The sequence below is a fragment of the Uloborus diversus genome, chromosome 3 (assembly GCF_026930045.1).
Source record: "Uloborus diversus isolate 005 chromosome 3, Udiv.v.3.1, whole genome shotgun sequence".
In the NCBI taxonomy this organism is placed as follows: domain Eukaryota; kingdom Metazoa; phylum Arthropoda; class Arachnida; order Araneae; family Uloboridae; genus Uloborus; species Uloborus diversus.
Window position 1 is genome coordinate 104,421,951 of NC_072733.1, and position 23,788 is coordinate 104,445,738.

Sequence of the window (23,788 nt, forward strand, 5' to 3'; positions counted from 1 at the left end):
CAAGTTATCCTCGATCCAAGTAGTGAAAAAACCTTTTTTTCTCAGGTTTCAGAATTTAGATTTCAATCAAGTTGAGTTATAGTGGAAATTGAAAATTTCCAATAAAAAATTGCCAAATGTTTAGGCTAATTCCATAGTGACAGACATGACATTCACACAACTTTCTAATCCAATATTATACATTAAAAAGTTTTCATTGTTCATAATAATTCATAAAAATATACAGAAATAGGCAGACGGATGTGAACAACATATTTACCAGAGAAAAAGTGACAAAATATTATTTTTAATAATAATTGGGGGCAAAAAAGCAGTTGTGACAGACATGACAACAAACGGACATCATTTTAGAGGTTGTTTGTTAAACACAGAAAAAACTTATTTGTATGACAAATAAGAAACAGTTGTTTATAGTTAATATAAAAGCTAGTTTATTAATAAAGCATTTAAAAAACATGAATTCTAAAATAAATTATAGTAAAAAGAAGTATTTTGTCATGTGACAGACATGACACTTCTGAAATGTTTTGAAAAAATTAATTACAATGATTAAAACATGCAATTATGTTTGTGACAGCAGTTTTCATTAGTTAATTATTATAAATAAATTGATATTTATTTCTTTAAAGCTTATAAAAACTGCAAGAGTTCACTGAAGTTGGAGTGGAAGCACTAGCGATTATCTCCTCTCTTTTATACCAAACAGCATTATTATCAGATTCAAACTTTTACTGCCCAGATGTAGTTTGCTCCAAACATTTTATCTTGAACTGTCCTTTTGCAATCTCTATCAGTCCATGAAACTTCTGGTTGTCATACATAACTGTTACCCACTGGCCACACTACAAGCTGTCATCTGGATTTGTAAGGGCTGTGATGGTAGAATTTTTTTCACATTCAGTTACACACTTTACTGTTTTAAAATCAAATTCTGTGCCCTTTTCACATTCAGATGTGAAGCTGTAGAAGATTTTGCCATGGGAATGTGATAGAAAATAATAGGCACTTCGTGTAGCTGGCATTCCCTTAATTTCATTATTTTCGAAAGTCCTTGTCTTGCCCAGGTTATCTTTCATTCCTAATATACTTTGTTCTGAAGTATATAATATGTTGATCTCTGGACAATATGTCTTTGCGTCTTTGGCAAATTCTGCTGAGGTTCTGGGATCTATATTTCTTGCTCGGGTAGCATCACGGGTAATACACCATCGTCGTATATAATATCAAAGTGTTCTGCCAGTGTGTAGACTGAATTTCATCCTGATATGCATGACAAAAATTTTCGCTAAAATCTACTTGGGTTAAAAGTGTACCATAAGGTAGATTTTCCTTTAAATTTTTGAAGGCTTTAGCTTGTATACGTTTCACATAAACGTGCCACAAGAAATATTTCAGCTCTTTTTCTAACAGGTTCAAGACATATAAAAGATCTGAGTCTTTGTTTCTTACAAGGATTTTGAGCATCAGACTTTATCCACTGTTTGTAGGAGACTTCTAATCCAAGTTGATCTTCATCAAAGTTTTTACAAAACTTTTATATAATTGTAAATTTTTACATTTATTGCATGTTTGAAACATACATTCTTTTTTCTCATCATTGCAAACTATAAGTTTTACTAATTCTGTTGATGTGTTTGGTAGCAATACTGATGAAGCTAAAAGTAACTGAATATTTTCGTGGTAGATACATAAACACGTATCTAATCTTAAGTAAACATGTTTTGGTCTTAAACTAGCAAACTTTGAAAATCCAATTTTAAGTAAGGGATATTCTTTAAAAAGCTGATATGCCTCACTGATCGTTAGTTGTAAGTACCTTTTCTGCATTTTCATTTTTGCAGTTTTATTCCTTATAATGCATAACTCTTTAAGACCTGGAGCTTGACTAGATATACCATCACTAGTAGAGAAACTTTCAACTGTTTCTTTTGCCGTTTCATCTATTGCATGACTAGTGTGAGAGACATGACAATTTTTAAATTCTTTTCTTGCTTAGATATCTAAATTTTTCTCCAAATTTTCTGTTAAGTTTTCATTTTAGTGTAAATAAAGAGAAATAAGAACCTTGTGTGCATACATCTAATACATTTTGTAGAAAACTAAAACACTCAAGTTTTTTGTGACAGACATGACATGCATTCTATGATTACATTTAGGGGTTATAGGAAATATAACTTTTTCAATAAATTTTCTTATCACAATTAAAGATAAAGAGTTAAAGATACAACACATAAATCAAAGAAGGAAAAATTGTTGGAATTTCATTGCTTAACCCCTTGAGGACCAGCGCACGAAAAATGAAGCGCAGCTACGGGACCAAATGTTCCGAAATGGAACGCCGCCATCGGCCCGAGCATTTACAGCAGTTAAGCCTAACTGAACAAAAATATTCATATAAAATCAGCATCTCAAAATAATGATTTGAAATTTTAAATTTGCTTAAACAATGTACTACTGATTAGTAATATAAAGACTACTACATTATTAGAAGGGAGTGAAATAAGTAGAATACTAAAACTTTAACTATGTGCACAAAGTTAAATGATATGTGCACAAAAAGAAAGGTTAGACAGCGTGAGTGCGGAATCGAAGAAAAAGAAATGTAGCAAAAAAAAAAAAATGTTCCTTATGTAATTTTAATTAAAACAACTAAGGTCAACGAATTTAAAGTAGTTAAATTCCCACGCGACAAGTCTCAAAACTGCTTCATAATTCACTCTTCGCTAACCATTTTTATTGCAGTTATCCAGTCTCCAAATGAAAAAGAATAAACAAAGAAGATTTGAATCAGAAAGGATTCGAAAATAATCAAACTTCAGTGCCTCTTGAAATCATTCCTGTACTCTTATAGAACGGACAATCCCAAAAGTCTGGAACACATAAGCAAAAATATTTTAACCTTCCTCCCCTCCCCCATAATTTATTTAGCTAGATGTATATCTCTTTCAATTACTCGTAACAAAAAAAGAGAAGCAAAGATATAAACAAGAGCAATTGAGACCTCATAAATCATATGCGCAGAGCAGTGATTCAATCACTGTTGTCTACATAAAAAAATCTATCCCATTGAGAGACCCAAATAAGCCTGCACATGAAGGTCAAATACCATGTGACTCGAATATGATCAAAGTTATAGCCATTTAGCGCCGTCTGTTATCGTTTAAATATTCAATTCAATCGTTCCATTTCAAGAAAGCATATATGTGACGCTGGGATGTCAGCGCCAATCAGAGCGCGTAGCAGGGAAGTGCCGCTGGGCTGATAAGAGAGGAATCTTTGCGTGGCGTCCGTGTGACGCTGGGTGCGAACGGGTAAGAGAGCAGTAAAATTAGTTTCAAAATTACTTAACTACACTTTTCCTTTCTTACTGGACAAAAGGGGGGTATAAAAATATTAAGAAATACATATAAAAAAAATTGTCATATTTTCATGCCATTTCAACCTTTTTCTTTAAAATGGTAAAAAATTATTTAAATAAAAATTTTAAAATTGGGTCTAAGTTTGACCTTTGCATGGAATTACCCTTTAGTTAACAAAGAAAACATCCAATATTTTTGAAAAGATAACTGGGTGAGGTTTTTCCACAACAGTTTAAAATAAAAAAAAAAAGAGAAGGAAGGGTCCCCAAACATAATACCTTACTTTCACACAACTAAAGGTAAAGTCAAAATTGTGTTTTTAGAACTTTAATTTCGGAAAACATCTGAAACAAAGTTACCAAACAACAACCCTTCCCCTAATGTCATCAATGATGACCCACAGTTGAGTATTTAAAACTTCATTTTTCTAAAATGATCCGAGGAAGAGTCTTGAACCCTATTTCTTCCCCTAATATCACTCAAGGTGACCTACCGTTACGTTTATAAGACTTTAATTTGGAAAAATCTCCGGGGTACTACTCCGAACCCTACGAGGCCCGGATCTATAAATTTTGGAAATCTGTTGGGTCCCTTCCCAGAGGCCAGCAGTGTATAATTGCAACGTTAATACGTCTTAGTGGTAGTTTTTTTTTTTCCATTTCTTGGGCTGTTGGGCCCCTTAAGAACATTGTCCCCCCCCGCTCTGAGAAGTCAGCGGGAATTAGAAAACCCCGACTGAATTCTAAATTTGAATTTTCTAATTCAAATTGTCACTCAAACCAGTCATTTTCTCTTGATAGTTCTACTTGAAATTAACCTACCGGTATTTTTGCGTTTCCTTTTAAGAACTAAAATGAGTTCTGTGTGAAGATAGGATCCTTTTTCATTTCTTTGTTACATTGTAATGAAATAAATGCTTTTCAGCAACATCTAGTAAGTCAACTTGATGAATACTTACTTGTGTAGCTGCTTTTGAAAGTAGAAAAGCACCGCCGTCTGTTTTGGTGTTACGTCGTTCTATTCCAGGGGATCTCGGGGAGGGCCGGTGGGACTTTTCCACCAATTACTTCCATATTCAACTACCCAACCACCGGGCTATAATAATGCTGCAGATTATTTTCAACTTCTCAAAATTGTGTAGCAGACTGGCTAAAACGTTTGCTACTGGGTACAGGGGGTGGGGGGTTGAGCTAAAATGAACGTTGCGTTTAAGAAGGGGGAGGGTATTTTGTCTTGACATTCAATCCATGAGTGCATTTTTCAAATTCTGTACTTGTAAGATTTTTGAGTGTGATAAAGATTTAAAATATATCTATTTAAGAAACAATTTATAATAAACTGGATATTTCATTTATTTCTAATTTTTTTAAAATTGTTTTTAGATAATTCCTTATTAAAATGGAGAAAGACGAAATGGTGCAAAGAGCTAAGTTAGCTGAGCAAGCAGAGAGGTATGATGATATGGCTGCTGCTATGAAAAGCGTGACAGAAACTGGTATTGAACTGACAAATGAGGAAAGAAACTTGCTTTCGGTTGCATACAAGAATGTTGTTGGAGCGAGACGTAGCTCATGGCGTGTAATATCAAGTATAGAGCAAAAGACTGAGGGCAGTGAAAGAAAGCAACAAATGGCCAAAGAGTACCGTGAGAAAGTTGAAAATGAACTGAGAGAGATTTGCTATGATGTATTGGTATGTATAATTAACTATCAAATAAGTGCAATAATTTTACATAAATTTTATAACAATTTACTTTGTTTTTGGACAGTGGATAAATTTGATTTTACTAGTTAAAACTAATTAAAGTACTACTATAAGAAACCTGAAATTATCATGTGAATGAAAAATAGGTGAAACTAAAAAAACTTATACTAAAAGCTATATTGATTTGGGATATACCTATAAGTAAATTGGCTAATTACTGATTGTTTGGCTATTGATTAATTGTAATGATTTTTACTTCTAAAATTTCTCCATCAACTTTTTTCTTTTTTTGTGGATTTCACCTTTTCAACATTGGTTGAATTTTCATTTCTATAAGCAATGATTTTTTTTATCAATGTGGAGAGTTTTTCTTCGTAATGTTTCAAAATTTTGTTCAAACTTTACAAGACAGTTTTCCTTTTATTGTTGACTAAACATGAAAGTCCAAATATTTGTTAGTGAACCAGTCCAAAGATACTTCTAGTTCAGCATCAAATTTCTTATTTTTAGTAGTATTTAATGCAGGCCTTTTCTGTTCAATGAAAATTACAAGGCATCTCAAAGCACTATGCTGAAAGTAGGGTGTGAAACACTTGAGATGCGTGCAACATTGTTTATAAAATCTATGTGCAAATCAATATAAAAAAGTTTCATAGCGTTCATTAAAAAAAAAAAACAATGTATAATGCTAACAGTTTTATTGATTGAAGAAAGCAGTCATTAAAAAAAATTATGAAATGTGTATTGTGATTGTATACATAAACTGAATACGGTCGGACCTCGATATAAAGTCGCTCGCTTATGAGGTCACCCCGCAGGTAAGTTCACTTTTCTAAAGTCCCAGCTTATTGAATAGGAATTCTATGCTATGTGTTATCGGTTTATATGGTCAAGTATTAATACATTAATAGCTTATAAGGTCACTTGTGTCTGATTTCTTTAAATGATTTCAGTGCCTAATAGGGCTGGACGATATCTGGATTTCCATATCGCGATATATCAGAAAGTAAACATCATGATATATCGATATATCGGTATAATCAGCTGTATACATATAGAGAGGGACTTATCCTGGCATCCCTTCTCCACACCTTTATGAAATACATATCAAAATCAGGCTCTCATTTTTTACAGGATCATACTAATAATTCCATTTTTCAATTCGAAAAAAGAGTTTTGAAGAATTTCCCAACCTTTATGGGTACAAAGGGGTCTGGCCAGAGGATATTTGGGTCCGTTAACGGACCCTTCACAAAAATCCGATCAACCAAAACGGACCTTTCACAAAATCACGATCAACCAAAACGGACCTTTCACAAAATCCCGATCAAACAAAACGGACCTTTCACAAAATCCCGATCAAACAAAACGGACCTTTCACAAAATTCTGATAAACAAGATCGGATCTGTCACAAATTGTTTATTGAAAGAGCAAATCTGAAAGCAAAATAACGCATATTTCTGTGTATTAAACCGATAATTTTTGGAACCTTTTTTTAAGTCAAATTAGAGGGATCAGCTTATACAAAATCGGCTAATTTTGAAAAAAAAAAAAAAAAAAATCGGCACTCTTGCGATGCTCCTGCAAGCGATAAATAAATGCTACTGCCAAATAAATATAATGGTTGTTTGTTTTATCACAGCTAATTAGCAGCAGTGTTGTTGTAAACTTTTCTGAAAAGGCATTGGTAAGCACTTTTCTCCGCTCATGATTTAATAAACAATAATAATATATATCTGCGAAATGAACTTAGAACTGCAAAGGGATACCAAGGGTGAGGAAAAAATATGATCGCTTCAGATAGGGTTACCAACTTCAAAACTTTCACCACTTAGCGTCTGGCGTTGAACCTTTATAATGACTTGATTAGAAAATATTCTCATCATTTTGTCGGCTTGTCAATATTTGCGTTTTTAGGGTGCAGTGCGAAGCGATGTTTAATTGTTATTTTGGAGAGAAAATTATATGGGTTTTGATTTTTCGATGCTAACAAGGATGATTAACTTTAAATAAACTCTTTTAATTACCGTTTTTTTTTCTTTAGATGTCTACATTTTGAAATATGTAATCTTTTAACATCCGATATGAGAATCATATTTTGTTCTTTTTTCAAGCTAACTTCGCTTTATTAGGATTCAAATAAATGAAAAGTCTCTTTATTTCAGTTAAAACTCTCATTTCAAATTTTTAAAGCAAAATTCCATTTTCTGTTAGGAGTCAAAAATTAAAATGCTGAATAGATGGTTTATTTTATTTTTTTGGGGGGTCAACTGTGTTCACAGATATTGATGATATGTTATCATAGGACTCTAAAATGCAATTTTAAAATAATTTTATCAAAAATATTTCTTTTACAAGCCGTTTTTATACTTTTGATGCCTTCACTTTGAGAATTGCGATCTCTCTGCATTCGCTATGGGAATCCGATTTTTCGAATTTTTGATGATTATTACGTTTTGTTAAGAGGTAAACAATTGAAATATCTTTTTATTTTTGTTAAAATCACGGAATTTATAAGTAGTGTTCACTCTAGGAAAAAAAAGGGCAGGGTGCTGGCCTTTGAAAGGGGCACTTTTTTAAAAAAGGGCACTATTTCAACGCAGTGTCCCCCACCCAAGACCAATGATGCACCACTCGAAAAGTAGAGCACCGCCCCTCATCCCCCCCCCCAAAAAAAATTAAGAGAAGAAATAACACTTAAAACACCTTGCAAAAATTCAAACAGTCTAAGTCTGCACCATGACCCCCTCCCCCCTTGACCGCCGTCACCACTGACTTTAGTGTTAAATATGGTTTCATCCAGAAAACGCACTTGTCTACAGAATAGGGTTAGCTCAACCCCCCTCCCACACACACAAATGCCAACTAAGCTAAGCACATTTTCCACACTCCATAGGAATATTTAGCTAATGCTGAAACTTGGCTTTGAGAGTTTTTCAACACTGTTCAGGCCATAATTTTAACTACCAATAAGAGTTTAAAACAATTCTAGGCATTTCAAAACCCTTTGAATTTCAATTTAAGAACAGTATTTAATTACTGATCTCCCCTTCCTACGAAAGAAACTGCCTAGTAATGTGCATTGTGCCATTAAGTATTTTAGTAGACATCAAAATCGTGATGAGTGTAAATTCTCCTTTTTTAAATATATTACACTTCAAATAGAATAAATAACTTAAAATACTGTGTGCAGTGCTTCAAAAATGCAGTGGTAGCAAGTTGCAAGAAAGCTTTGTCAGTGCGATATGTTTCCATTTCTAACGCTTTTTTTTATGCGGGGAGGGCGCTGGGGATGGGGGTTAAAAATCTAAGTTATTAAAGAAATACCTTTGTATTTTAACCCAGTGAGCTTTGTACTATGTTCTTCTTAGGAAACAATCAGAAAGTAAACTTTCCAGAAACAGATGTGAAAAGATTGCTACTCAATCACTAGCAATGCGCTAAAATTAGCTAAGCCTAATTTCCACGTGCAAACGAAAAACGGACACAAACGGCTGAAATGTTAGGAAAATGTCCTATTTATTCCCTCTCTCATTGTTGATTCTCAGAAGATCAAGGATGGGAAGGAATGAAACAAAGATCTCTCCCTTCCCAGAGGACCCTACTCCTTCCAACAACCTTTCAAAAACCCACCCTCAGTAGAAGGAAAAACATGCCTTTGTTTCCTGCTGATAAGCCTGTTTGAATTCTGAGAATCTCATCCCCTTCTATGCCTAGGTATTTGCTTCCCCTTTTGTTTATGGGGCCGTTTTCAGGGTGAAATTCTGGGAACAAGGATAAGACATGGGTGTTTTTGCAGACGATCGCTGGACAAATAAAATTGCCCAGATATCGCGGCAGGTCGAAACGATGGTTGAGGCATCTTTTTAAAAACCAGGGTGCAATTTCTTATTTTTGAAAAGGGCGGGGCGCATTTCGCGATCCAAAAGAAGTGCAGGGCGCATTCTGCTGATATGGAAAAGGGCAGGGCGCTGCGCCCTTCAAAAACGGCCTAGCGGGAACACTATTATAAGTTTTAAACGAAATTCTGTGCTTTTTAAGAGTGTCTTGGGTCAAAAAGTTGAATGCTGAACCCTATTCTGAATTTTGTTTTATTTATTTATATTTTTGTTACAATTATTTTAAATACTGTACAGAAATATATCTAGTATAATTTAACATAATTCACATAATTCAAACCCCCCCCCCCCCTCCGCGCCAAATATCAGAAAAAAAATCCAGAATGATTTTCTTGTCATAGAAGAGGAAAACACTCAACTTAAAGTTTAATTGATGCAGTTTGTGCCATCTCTAAATTCTAAAATTTCGTTTTAACAAAATTTTTTTTTTTTTTTTTTTGCGAAATTCTTTGATTTTTCACAAATTAATTTTCACAAAACTATTTGATTTTTCACAAAAAACGGACCCTGTGAAAAATCCTGGACAGACCCCTGACAATACAAGAGCGTTACAACAAACACCTTGGGATCATTTGCATCAAAGATTTTGGCATTATATAGACAATTTCTAAAATTTATAAAATACTATTCAGATACCAATCAGCCAATCACATCAGAATACAGGAGTGCCAATCGCCCCCCCCCCTTTTCTCAACCCTCTCCCTTTTTTATTTTTTAGATCTCCTTATTTCATTTATTTTTTTAAATATTTTTGTATATATTATTGGTTTATTATTATTATTTTATTAGAAATGTTCTGTGTGCTACGCCAATGACACACACCCACAAACTATATAAATAAATGAAATAAAATATAAACAGAACAACATAAATAATTTAAAATAAAAATAAGTCAAAAAATTAAATAAATAAAAAAAATTAAATAAAAAAAATTATCCCCCCCCCTTGGTCCATTTTTTTTTTTTTTTTGGATGGCGCAAGTCGTCCTATATCCCTCTCCTCCCTGTGAGTATCCCTGTCAGAATAAGTTTTAACTATATATAACTTATAGTGATATAAATTGCATCAAACGGTCTAAGCATAAACTAAGAAGAAAGTTAAAAAAAGAACAATAGGAACAATAAACAGGAAGCGATCGGGCGGAGAAGGGGGGGGGGGGAGCGTAGTCTTCGGGAATCAGCAGATCTTGGAGGGGAATCACCGATCTTCAGGCAAATCGAACGTCCGTCGGAGAGATCGCTATTCAACCGGTTTCGTGCAGCCGATTCTAGCGTCGGTGAATTCGAAGACACCTGTTTCGTTTACGATATACCGCCCGCCGTGATATATCATGGGTTCGGTTTTCAAAAAACCGGTTTTTATGATATGGCCATGAAACCGGTGTTCAACGGTATATCGATATATGGTCCTGCACTAGTGCCTAATAGATTCGCTTCCAAGAATTTTTCGCTATATACGATCTTTAAAAAGTTGAAAGTCGTGTTCCTTCTATTAACGTAGCATGTACAGGTAGAGTAGCACCAAATGTAATAGAAAGTGAGTATTACGACAGTGACACTAAAATATAAAGCAATAATGAGGGCACTCAGAGTGTATATATTGCACTTTTTTACCAGTCATGAGAAGCCAAAGAAAATTTTCAGAAAACAATTAGAAACCATTTTGCTTCAAGAAAACCCATTAGTCCAGAATTAAGTTAGGTAAGTTGGACATCAGTTCTTGGTTTGGGTATATTTGTAAGCAGCTTTACTCTACATGAAAGTTCTAAAAAATCATTTTAAAATTTCTTATCGACTCCGAAGTTTTTAATTGGTTCAAGTCTATTAAACTATTATAGCCTAATTACTGATATTTTTGGAAGTTTTAAACTTCAAAAAGAGTTGATGTTTTTACATGTTTATCGCTTACATACATGTTTATTCTTTAAACACGTTATAAAATATATATGAATCTGTTAGAAGGTCACCCCGCTTATAAGGTCAGTTTCGTGAAATCCCGAGGGGTGACCTAATATCGAGGTCCGACTGTACAATTGCTGAATAACAAAAAAAAAAAAAAGAGAAACAAAAAGTTTGAATCGAAATGTCCCCTCAAATTTTTTTTTAAGGGGGGGTCTAATACATACAGGGTCTGTACCTAAAGTAATGATGATATTAAAACGTTTTTATAGATATTGCTACAAAACTTAAGTAGTACTAAGTCTCCTTGAGCATCAATACATTCTGCTGGGGAGTTTTCAGTGCTTCATACGCTCCTTGAAAGTTGAAATGAAACTTTCTTAAAAGAGTTAAGCCGCCCTCAAAGAATGCAACCACTGCACCCTAAATGCTGTCCAAGTAGATTGCATGCATGTTCTGAAGGATGCTTCATTTTCTGACTTTCAGGCAGTGAACGAAGCATGGAAAACTCCCTTGCAGAAGTATGTTGTAACTCAAGGAACATACTTTAAAGGCTATTAAAGTTTTGTAGTGATAATTAACCGACTTCAAAAAGGAGGCGGTTATCAATTCATACCGTATGTATGTTTTTTTTTTTGTTTGTCCACTCATAGCGTCTCACCTAGTGAACCAATTTTGATGATTCATTTTTTAATGGATAGGGGATGGCTCAACTTAGGTTCCATTACTTTGTTTGACCATATTTGTTCTTTAAAAAAAAGTTATGGGCAAAAAACAGTAAATTTAATTAATTTAAATATTATAGCGAAGTTCGCACTTTTTCATCCGTGGATAACGGTGGCTCAGTGGTAGAATTCTCGCCTCCCACACGAGCGACCCGGGTTCAAATCCCGACTAGGACAAAGTGAATTTCACTAAAATTTCGCTTCTACTGTTTCCCGTATTTTCTCGAATGTTCTATTAATTTCTGTATCTTTCCAAGTCTGGAAAGTTCCAGCACTTTCTCAAGTTGTATACAAGGAGATGTAACGTCCATTCGAGGTTCTGAATAAAGATCTCGAGTTGAGACTAACGAGTATTCACGAGTTTGACTTTCACATTGTCTTTGCTATCTTCATCTACGCGACAATATGAAACTCATTGTTATAAACGTTTGGTGCCATATAACAGTAACATTAATAGTAATTGTAATGATGATTTTGGATAAAGGCTTTTCTAAAGCAATACAGTGATATAGAGCCGAACTTCTTACTAGGTAACTTCTTACTTTTACTGAAATATCTGCATTTACACTAAAAAGAATGAAATAAAAAAATTTTGAAAAAAAAAAAAAAAAAAAAAAATGGAACCAACTTCAAAATTGCTCTAAAAAGTGAAAAATAATTTTATTCTTTAAACACCATCGATAATACTTTTAAACATAATTTTTGAAGTTGGCGCAAAAACAAAAAGTAAAATCCATTGTAACCATGCTTCGTTCATATTTTTATCAAAAAATCACCTAAAGTTAGGAACGAAACATTTATATCGTTACTCAAATATGCTGTCATTAATGCATAATGCATGTGGTAGTGAAGAAACTAGACCTGGTTAAATTTATACTTGTAGTTGAGTTATGGCTGTGAATGATTTTATCGATCGTTTTTGCGCCAACTTCAAAAATTATGTTTAAAAGTATTATCGATGGTATTTAAAGAATAAAATTATTTTTCACTTTTTAAAGCAATTTTGAAGTCGGTTCTATTTTTTTTTTCAAAATTTTTTTTTTTCTAAATCTGATTTGTGGATATTTTCTCAACTCTTAAAATAGACCTTCCGTACATAACCAATACGTAATCTCCTACTTAAAAAATTATTAATTTGAAAATATTTCTAAAAATGAATGATATAATCTTTTTAAATATTTTATCTACTATCAATTTATAATATCATGTTCCCTTTTGTTGTAGAATATTAAGTTTATTATTTATGAACTAATTCAGCATAGTTTCTTGTTCTATGCATACTTTAAGTAATTTTATTGAAACATACTTTTCTGCTGATTATTTATCAGCAAAGTTGCCAATTACCTAATGGTAAATATTGCTTTTTGATTAAAAATGCTTTAGGAGATATAATTTAACAATTATGTTGCTTGTGATAGTGGAAGTTGTCTAACTTCGCAACTTTGATGGAACAGGTGAAGTTAAACGATAAAATGCAAGTATTCATTTTTCCAGTGCTTCGCGAGATTTTGCAACACTTGTAGCATAATGGGTATTTTCTTCCCTTTATAAAGTACAGAAATAAGTTTAACGAATGGGGAAAAAAATTGGAACTATTAAATGTATTTGTATTACTAAAATAGTTTTTTGTATGTTTTGGAAACTTTTCATGGGTGGTTTGATTGCAACATATCTGTAAGGTCATATTAAAAAAAATGTTTGTTTTTCAATGCCAATCTTGATATAATGAGTAAAGCCTATTAATGATTTTAGATGTTGGTCCCTATCTTTTGATTATAGCAAGGTGTGACTTAAGCTATAACTTTCTGTTATGACCCCTGTGGCAGAATTTTATTTTACTTTCTGAGACAAATTTTCTGGGCCTAATTTCTTTCTGTAAGAATGCTCTGTGAAGTGAAAAATGAACTAATGGACAAACATTAGTGCAGTTCATTTCAAAAGTGAAAAATTTATTTATTAACGAACTTCACACAACTTCTTTTTTATGTAAATTCCTTTATACGAAAAGCATAAAAGCTCAGTATCAGGGCTTCCAACAGATTTTCAGTTTTCGCTATGGAGAAAAAAGGGGGTGACCTTGAGCTAAATCTATATAGTAAATATTAACACCATGGTAACAGCAATTGGTAAGTGGAGAAAAAAATCAAATCTAACCAAAAGTAATGTAAATTATTAAGCTAATTTATGTAATGCTAGTGTAATTTATTGTTATAGCAGGGGTGATTGTTTAAACAGAGATGTAACTCTCATATTTAAGTTTTCAGTCTTCGTCTCTTAGCACTTACTTATCTGTAGTTCTGAATACCAGAAAAATACAGATGCAACATCTATTCAATACTCAAAGAAATAAGATCCGAAGAAAAAATAATTTTAATTAAAATATTCATTACAGTTTGGTGTCCCCCCCCCCCCAAAAAAAAACTAAAACATGCATGTGATTTGAAAAAATAAGGATCACCCCTCCTCTCATTAAAAAAAACTAAATTAAAATATGCATTTTACACAACTAAAACGAAGTATCCCCCTCTCCCCAAAAGGAAAATGAATTTAATTAACGCATTTTAGTCAGAACAAATTGAAAATTCAACCCCCCCCCCCCCCAGAAGAAAATAGGATTTTATTAAAATACTAAAGCAAAAAAGAAATCCCACTCCGGGATCGCCCCCCCCCTAAGGACAAGGGCGAACCCCCTTCAATATCGTCGAGACACCCCTCTGAAAAAATACCCCCCAAAACTCCCCCCTTCCTCCAAATTTTAATGCCTCCGTCTGCGCCATGACCCCCCCCCCCTCAGGTGGGCACCCCTGCCCTCTCCCTCATGTGAAAAAAAAGAATTTAAATCAAGTACTGGAGCAAACAAAAGTTCCCTTTCCATACGAAGAAAAAATAATTTAATTAGAGTATGCATTTTGAAAAAAAATCTAAAACTCCTCCAAAGAGAGAAGATTTTCATTCATGTTAGCACCCCTATCTAAATAACTATTGGCCAGTCCAAAATAGAATACAATTTATCAAGTATTCCATCTGTTTTCTGTTCTTGTAACTTGCGACACTGCAAATAAGCAATTTTTTAAGGGCTAAAATTAATTTTTCAACAGAGGTGAAAAAAAGCAAGTTGGCACAAGTCTTTCACACAAACAAATACAAACATGTACATTGCCAGCCACTCTTGATCAACATAGGGTTGCTTTAAAATCGTTCCACGTGGTGAGAAGTTCTGGTTAGAACTGGTTTCTATCCATGCCATACCTCCTGATCTCAGATGTTGCAGACTACCAGTCGTCAATGATCGCTCGATTTGGCGCTCGCCAAATTTTTTTTTGTAAAATGTCGCAATTATTTTATTTTTCGTAAGAAATCAGGCCTTTTCTTTAATTCATAGTCCAGTTACATTTTTTACCGAGAAACGATTATCCTTTGGTATTGTTCTGCAGAATGATTTTAATGCTGACCTTTTTTCCCCCTATCCCTTTTTTCCCTCCTTAGTGCAAAATCTTTCTGCACAAACTCTCTCATTCTGCAACAATGTCGGCGTGTCGGCAGCTTTCTGCCACGGGGGTTATGACTTCCATGTGAGTTTTATTATGTTAAGTCGTGATTGATAATAAGTTCAAACTTCATTTACTTGCAAACTTTTATTCTGTCTATTAGTAAAATTAGGGATTTTTTTTTCTCTTTTTAAGGGTCTTTTGGATAAGTTCTTGATTCCTAAAGCTAGCAATCCGGAAAGCAAAGTCTTCTACCTCAAGATGAAAGGAGATTATTACAGATATTTAGCTGAAGTGGCTTCTGGCGATCAAAAATCAAGTAATACTTTTTTTTTTAAATGTTCATTTTAATCATTTATAAACCAATGTTCTTTAAGGTTTAAAAAAAGGTTAATTAAACGAACAAATGTCAAGTTAAGAAAAATGCACAAAGATAATTTAGGAGTGGTTAGACACTTGAATTCTGAATTTTGTCGTTAAAAGTTATTCTAGTTTTCCCCATCAAGAGTTAGGCAATTCCTTGAAAAAGTGGACCATGAGGGTTGAAATTTAAAAATTGCTATGTTGCTACAAGTAATATAACAAATAAAAGGTAATAATATGAGGTTTATGAAATTTTAAAGTACATTTTCATAAAAATTATCTTTTTTTTTTTTTTTGAACCTAAAATTATTGTAATACAGTCATTGCTCTTTAGAATGACCATTCTTTACTGGGAGCTTTCTCTTATAGTGAGTTGTGCCTTAAGTCCCGTTTGCTACTCCATCGATACAATGGCATTTTAATGTCCGTTAGAACATCTAAACTGAATCATTCATTCTAATACAGCGTCCGAAATCAGATTTCATCTTATTTGTATTCTCAAGACTCTCTTCAAAAACAAATGCTTGACAATTTTGTGGTTCTAAAAATGAAATAGTTCCATTTAAATTGTTTATTTGATGGTTAAAGGGTCAACGAATTAATGAGTCATTATGACATTAAAAAGTATATTTTTTAAGGAAAAGGTCAATAAAAGCGGAAAACTTCTACAATACCTAAATAAGGTGGGATACTGATATTCGGAAAAATAGTCTCCAACAAAGCAGATGCAAATAATGATCTTAAAATTAGAAATAACTAATATTGTTATATTTCTAGTGTTAAATGTATTCTTTTAAAGTTAAGTGTAACTAATGATTGGTATTTATTGTTTTGTATCAGACAAAAATGTCAGTATCCTAAACACCCACTTTTTATCTTATACCATAGCAAATGCATTTTTCAATGGAAATACATTAAACTTTCAAAAAGTATAATGTTTGCAAGCCTGAATAAGAGTACAATTTTTAAGTTTGATCAAAGTTTTATTCTGTGAAGATTTTGGTATGACAAAATCATTGTAATCGGTTTGACAACATTTAAAATAGTTTTTAAAAACTTTCTAAATTAAATAAAAAATTAAACCATTTTTATTTCTTAAAAAAATAGTAATATGGGAGTGAGATTTAATTAAAAATCCTATAATTTGGCATCTTTGAATTATTTGGTTTTATTTTTGGTTATTTAGTATGGTTATTTAAATTTAATTCTTGAAACATTTTCAAAGGAGTAAAGTAGCTTAAAAGAAGAAAATAATCAGCTACATTTCCATTAACTACACTGTTTTGTGAAAATGTTCAGTCAAATTATTTTCAAGAGGTAAAATGTAATATGGGAGACATTAAATTCTTCTATCAAGTAAACTTTGCCCAGAATTACAGCACAGGTTCTTGGGGTGAAATTAAGTCTCATTAACCAATTATCATATTTACAAGTTTTGTATGGTTAAAAGCAATACAATTTGCTCGCACAATTCACAAGAATTTGTAAAAATATGAAAGCAAGTGAAAGCTCATGTCTCTCAGCAATCAGTCCCATCAGAAGATTTTTTATCGATTTCTTAAATTAATCTTTAAAAAAAATAAACTCTACAGTTTTTTTTTTTTTTCAGCTCATTTATTCAAGCAAATGCATAGTTAAACATGATTGAAATACTTTGTTATTTGTTAACTGATTTATTGCTCCAAATGCATCAACAAGATTGAGGGGAAAATGGAAATTGTTGTAACAGAAACTACTAGGCTAATATTTATGTCATACATGTGATTGGGAAAACATAAAAAATGCTAAGTTTTTATTTTTAATGAACCCTTATGTTTGATTAAAGCACAAATTTGATATCATTCTGTGACGCGCATACGAATTAGAACATAAGAATACTCTTAAGCAACTAAATTTTCCATACACTGTGTTCTAACTTTATAAAACCCTTAAAAATATCTTTGAAATATAAGTTTTTTACCATCATTGGAACTTGTTAAAAGCTGTTTCTTCTCACTTAATTTTTCTAAAGGCTGTCCCAATAGCAAAAACTTTCTAGCCAGTCTGCAACACTATTTTAGGTAGTAGAAAATAATCTGCAGCATTATTAGTTTCATTTTAAACTTTCGTAAAATACGCAAGTCCCTTGTAAAGGTCAAGGCTCAGACATTTTCCAACTGGCCAGTGGCCACCACTGTTGCCGAGTTTTAAAGTATAAAGGGGGAGAGGGCATTTTTCATTATTTCATTAAAATAAATAGAACTCTGCACACTATGAAAAACAATTAACTCTCTGATGGTTTTAAAGTCCTATCAGGCCCTAGCGAACACTTTTCAAGATCATTTTTCAAGATCATTTTACACTTATTTTTCTGATGCTAAATGTTCGTTGTCAAGCAATCCAAGGCACAGGGTGGTAGCTAGGGATTGACAGAAGGTAGGGCTCTTGATTTACATGGCAAATTACTCCCAAAATAAATTCACATGGAAGAATTTCATGCATCTTACTCATGACCCAGGACAGTCAGAGGGTTAAATCTGTTTTTGATTTTTTTTTTTTTTTCAAAAAATAAATAAATATTAGTAAATGAGAAGTTGGTAGGAAACTGCATTTTAGATTAAAGTTTTAGTTTATAGCAAAGCCTCCAAATCAATGAGGATCAAATACAATTGTGCAGATAATTCATTTTTCATGAAAATAATTAAAAAAAACACTTTATTGAACATTTTATGTTTTCAATAGTTTGTATTGAGTTAAAGTTCCAGTTCTGATTTTGGAAACTAAGGCAAGTAATAGTCTCGTCTGCTTCCATCTTGTGAATGACCAAACAATATGTCTTTATGAAAAATTCATGATTATAAAGAAATTTTTGAATTTGTTACATAAAAGTAGTAATAAATTCAAAATTCTAAAAAAACTACTATTTAGATGAAGTAGTCGGTTTTTAGTACATTAGCCTCAAAAGAAATGAAGGTAAGTTGATATTCTAAAGATAAAATTTTGCGTTTTTCATGGTAATAATTAAGAATTATCCGAAAAAATGGTATTTTGTATAATTTTCTATAGTTTGCATTGCAATAAACATCCAATTCCATTTATGAAAACGTAGGCACTTAAAGAGTCTTATTTACCAACATCTTGTGAATGACCAAACATGACAGCTACGCCAAAAATTAAGATACTATAGATTTCAGAATTTGTTGCAAAAATAAAATAAATGAATAAAAATCCTCATGAAGGCTACATTTTAGTTGAAAAGTTTTTAGCATTTTTGCGTCCAAAGCAATGAGGATAAGAGGAGGGAGCAGTGAGAATTACATTTCTCAAGAAAATTATTTAAAAAAAAAAACTATTTGCAGCACGTTTAAGTTATTTTCATTAAGTTTGCAGTTAAATAAAAAATCCAATTCTGCTCTGTTTTTGAAAACTTAGGCACTTAAGCATCTTGCCTACTTCTATTTTGGGAATTGTTTCTAGCTGAAATGCTGGAGCATTGCCTTTCCGATTTTTTCTTCCTTTTATTCTTTTGTAAAATTATCTGCGGGTTGCTGTGACGCACATCTCGCATCTCACAATTTCTGCTAATGAGGTCAAGCTCTCTTAATGAAGTAGCCAATTTGCCCCCAAAGAACTATTCTAATTTTTAGGATATTCCTTTATCTCAGGATCAAAATGACAAATTATGAAAGTTTAGTACATGAAAGCTTATCAGATTAAGAGTAAGCTATTCTTTCTACCAATATTCTAATAAGCCGACTCTGCTGTTGCTGTTTACCATTTGTAGTAACTTTGTACTACATGTAGTGTTTATATTTTAATAAGTATATTTTTTAATTAAGTTTGCTTTCAAACTAAGATTTAATGAAGAAAAAATTCCATAGTAAAACTTAATAAATATTTGAATTGAAATTGCCTCATTCTTTTGAAAGAGGCAGAAAGGTTTTACAGAGAATGCTTGTATGTGATAAGCAAGTGTAAATTTAAAGCATTGCAGTAATTGAGTAGTAATCCTTTTTTAACATTTATTATTGACTATGACCACATTATCTATTTCCAAAACAGTAGACAATGCGAAGTAAAAGTGCTAAGTTATAATCATAAATGCTTAGGCCAGCACTTTATTTCTAAAAAACTTGCGTTGTATCCATTTTGCGTGAGTTGAATTGAGTCCACTGTAACTGTTAACCAGAAGAATACTGCTGATTGATTAAAAAAAATCACCTGTATGTGCATTATTTCATCCAAAAAAAAAAAAAAAAATCAGGTACTTTTAATGCAGCCACTATTGTTTCTAAATGCACCTAATTCTCAAATATTTATTGCAACTAAAATTTTGTTTTTATTTTCCAACAGGAGTAATTGTATTGTGTATAAAATTCAGTCAATAATATATCGGCACCTCAGAGTAACAGCAAGATAACTTACTCTTGTTCTGAGGCAACAATGTGTCGTTCTTGTTTGAAAGCCAAAAAAATAGAACTGAGAAATCCTATATATGCAAAACTAATGTGCTGTTGAAGTTGTAAGAATTGGAATCCGTTTCCTTTCCTCTTTTTTGCCTGATCGTGCATATATTTGTTCAAAATAAATGTTGGCATATTAAAATGTTACTGCTTCTATTGTATCTGATGCCTAATTTTATATTGTGTATTTTTATATTCTAGCTGCTTAGCTTGAATATATCTAGTATAAATTCAGTTTTCAGGTGTGTCTGAAGACTGCTCAGTTTACTTAACCAAATCTTTAACCCATTCCACCGTCACATGCGAAACAATTTGACTGTATAATTTCCCCATTTTGTTATGTATCTTAATGTTTCAACTAAACAGGAGTGAGCACATTTGTTTTATCTTTACATTTGATACAAAGATACTCCTGATGCAGTATTTTTATTAAATAACTTGATTTGCATGCATCATGTGCGGGACATCCAAAGTCGACTTCTGTAGTTCGCTGTATGCATTATTTAATATTTTTGCTCTATTAATATAGTAATGATGAAAGAAATGTTCCATTGAAAATGGTCGTTTTGTTTTGCACGTGATGGTTCTTACATTTCATAAAAAAGAAATCATTTTAAAATGTAATGGCGAAATTTTTTGCCTAAGAAATCACATGCGTTTGTGATTTCCTAAGCAAAAAAATTTTGCTCATTACCATTTTAAATTATTTTTATTGAAATGTATGAAGCGTCGCATGCGAGAAAAACTAGTTTTCTGTGGAATGGCCCAATATAGATTTATGCCAAACTTCAAGCATTTGCATTCAGCAAATTAGTCTTAAAAAAAAGTATTAATAACTAAAACCTTAGTTTTTCTCTCATGCTTTTTTATATGTCGCTACTGTCACTTGAACTCTGTTTTGTTGTACTTTCTTATACGCTTCATGCAGTTTTCAAGCCATTGCAAAACTTTTATATGTATCTAGCTCAACAAGGTTTTAATATTATGATTTTCATTTATTAGATGTTGTGGATGAATCTCAAAAGGCTTATCAAGAAGCATTTGATATTAGCAAAAGTCAGATGCAACCAACACATCCAATTCGACTTGGTTTGGCACTAAATTTCTCAGTATTTTATTTTGAAATTTTGACGTCACCTGACAAAGCATGCCAACTTGCTAAACAGGTATTTCAAATTAAATATTTCTAATTTCTTCTCTCTAAAATCTTTGAAACTTTTAACTGATATAAAATTCCCTTCGTCCAGTATTTCTTAAATTGTGTTCCATGAGATTCCGATGAAATCAAACAAGGTTCCACAGCAAAACTTGCTTTCTTTTTTTAAATTTAAATTAATCACTTGGAAATCAATAAAAACGTTTGAGTGAAGCTTTTGATGAGTATTTTCCGAATAGACAGCAAAGTTTTAAAAAATATAAAGGAACTAGGGAGATTTAACCCACTTTTTTTTTTATTTTCCCTTTTTTTTGTAGAATAGTTAGAAGGAAATTAAAAATATATATAGTTTTCCATTTTGTGCATGATTAAGACTAAAAATAGTAGCATAATTCTAAGTACAAAAGATACAAAAGAATTGTATCCATCAAGTCTGCAAATGGGTCAAGTGTCCCTAGAGCTAGGAGACTTCACCCAACACCTTGGGAGACATGAACCCCCTATGAATGCAAGAAGACTCTAGATATTGAAGTAAAAGGGCAGGTTTGATGGTGTTTTTTGCTTTAATAAGTAAATAAACAAATGTTCACTCTTTGGGTGAAGTGTTGCAGATTTTTTTTAAATTACTCTTTTTGCACATCAGCAGAAAAGCAAAGTGTAATTCAAAACTTTATCAGCTAATACCTAAACAATATTTCAGATATTTTATGAAGAAACAAATCATTCAGCTTAAAAATCATTCGTATTTTGGTTATCAGTCAAATGAAAACAATTTATTGGACCAAAATATTTTAGTTATTCATTAAGCTAAAAAAAATCCCCTTTCATATTATCAATATTAAGTTATTGCTTAGATAAAAGCAAATCATTAAGGTCTAAATCACATTAATTTAGCTACTTGTAAACAAAAATTCATTGAAAAAACATCAAATTATTCTTTGGGTCAAGTAGCTAGTTTTAAAGCCCTCTAAGTAGCTTTCTCTTGTTTACCTTAAATTCTTAGCTACTTATATCTATAAAATCAAATCATTATGCCTAAATCACAATATGTTATCTATTCAAAAATACAAATTCATTGAAAAATCATCAAATTAGTCTTCGGTTCAAGTCTCCCTAGTTAGCTTGTGTCAAAGCTCCCAAGTTAGCTTTTTTTTGTTTTTTTTTGTTTACCTTAAATTTTTAACAACTTAGATTAAAGTTATAAACTACTGTATATTATAGCTAGAAAAGTGATTTAAACATGCATACTTTTAAAATTCATTTCCCTCAACGGGAGATGAAAATTTAAAAATTTCCAAAATCTTCAAACTTTTAAGGTGCAGTATCATTTAACACTGAATTTCTTAAAAACCACTAATTCAGAAATGGCTTATCCCTGCAAAATACTGTTTGATCAACCAATAATATGACTAAAATTTTCCCTAAATATTCATGGAAAAAATCATCATGGGTCGTCTCCCTATGGGTGAAACTACCCTAGTTTCCTCTACTTGTATTATTTTAAAACAATTCAAAAGCTAAGGATGCAAAAGGATTAAAATTTTGGACAAGGCACGCAATTTTTGGCAATGAAGGTGTTTCAATGTTGGCATGTTTCCAAAATATAGTTTATGTAGGAAATTGTAGTGGTGAAGATCAACCAAGGAAAAATTTAGACCAGAAACTGCCGATTTTCTTCAGATATCTTCCAACAAATAGATCTGCAGATTTTGAGCAATATTCTGCAGATTTCTTTAAGTTCAAAGTAAATAGTTCCTGCCAGTGACTTATCGAATTTAACATTTTTTGCTAGCTTTCCGCCGATTTATCGTAATTTCCGAGAATCGATTTTCTTCTAATTTCAAGAAATCTGCTGAATTTGTGCAAAATTCTATCTAAAGAAAATCTGCAGTTTCTGCAGAAATTTCAGTGAAATTTCTGCAGATAATTTGTCATAGTTTTAATTTCACATTTGAACAGAATTGTTCTGCAGCTCAGACGTCTGTTCTGTGACAATTTCCTCATTCTTATTTCAACAGCATTAATCATTCAATCCTTTAGCTAGCTGAATGAAAATCATCAGAGTGAAACTATTCTAAACGATTGTAATATTTCTATGTTATGATTGTTAAAAGTTAATTCAATATTGAACTATTTTCGTATTGGGTATGAATGATATACTCTACAGACTACTTTCTGCTGAGAATAATTCTGATGAAGACATTAAAAGTAGCACACAAAAAGTGTACCTCACACAGCAAATGGTATTCAAAGGCAAATTTAGTAGGTAGGCAAGGGAGACGGAACCTGTCATAAAATAAATATAAAGCTAATCATAGTGAACAACAGAGTTCTAACAGGTGCTTTAAAGTGTTTTATATTAGTAACCTGTTAAAGGACCCTTTAAAAGTGCTTAATTTTGATTTAAAATTCTGAAATATTTTGGCATGTTACTTTCATTTCTTTTTTTTTTTTTGTTAGTCTTAAAAAAAAAAAAAAACGGGGGGGGGGGGGGATTTGTTCTTTTTTCTCAATCTCTTCTCTTTTTAACTTAAAAATCTTTCATTTATTTTGCTAAAGTTTGAAAATTCTACTGATAACATAGGAAAATTGTCATTTTTGTTCCCCTTGTGATTTCTTTTTTTTTTTTCAAAATCTTTATAAAATATTTATGGAAAAAAAACAAAGTTTTGTCTTTCCATTCTCTCAATGTCTTTATGTTTTAATTTCAAGTCTGATCAATACTTTTATACAAATACAAATGTGACGACCAG

The 23,788-nt window shown here is 32.1% G+C and overlaps 1 protein-coding gene across 2 annotated transcripts in view; it reads left to right on the forward strand.

The window, feature by feature from the left end:
* LOC129219426 (14-3-3 protein zeta-like) overlaps positions 1-23,788 on the forward strand; it is a 91,360-nt gene that overhangs the window by 20,114 nt on the left and 47,458 nt on the right. For both annotated transcript variants that reach the window (XM_054853826.1, XM_054853825.1), the window contains 3 exons: positions 4,742-5,051; positions 15,270-15,393; positions 20,882-21,045. In XM_054853826.1, coding sequence (XP_054709801.1) covers positions 4,758-5,051; positions 15,270-15,393; positions 20,882-21,045 — 582 coding nt within the window. In that variant the 5' untranslated portion in view covers positions 4,742-4,757. The remainder of the gene's footprint in view (positions 1-4,741; positions 5,052-15,269; positions 15,394-20,881; positions 21,046-23,788) is intronic.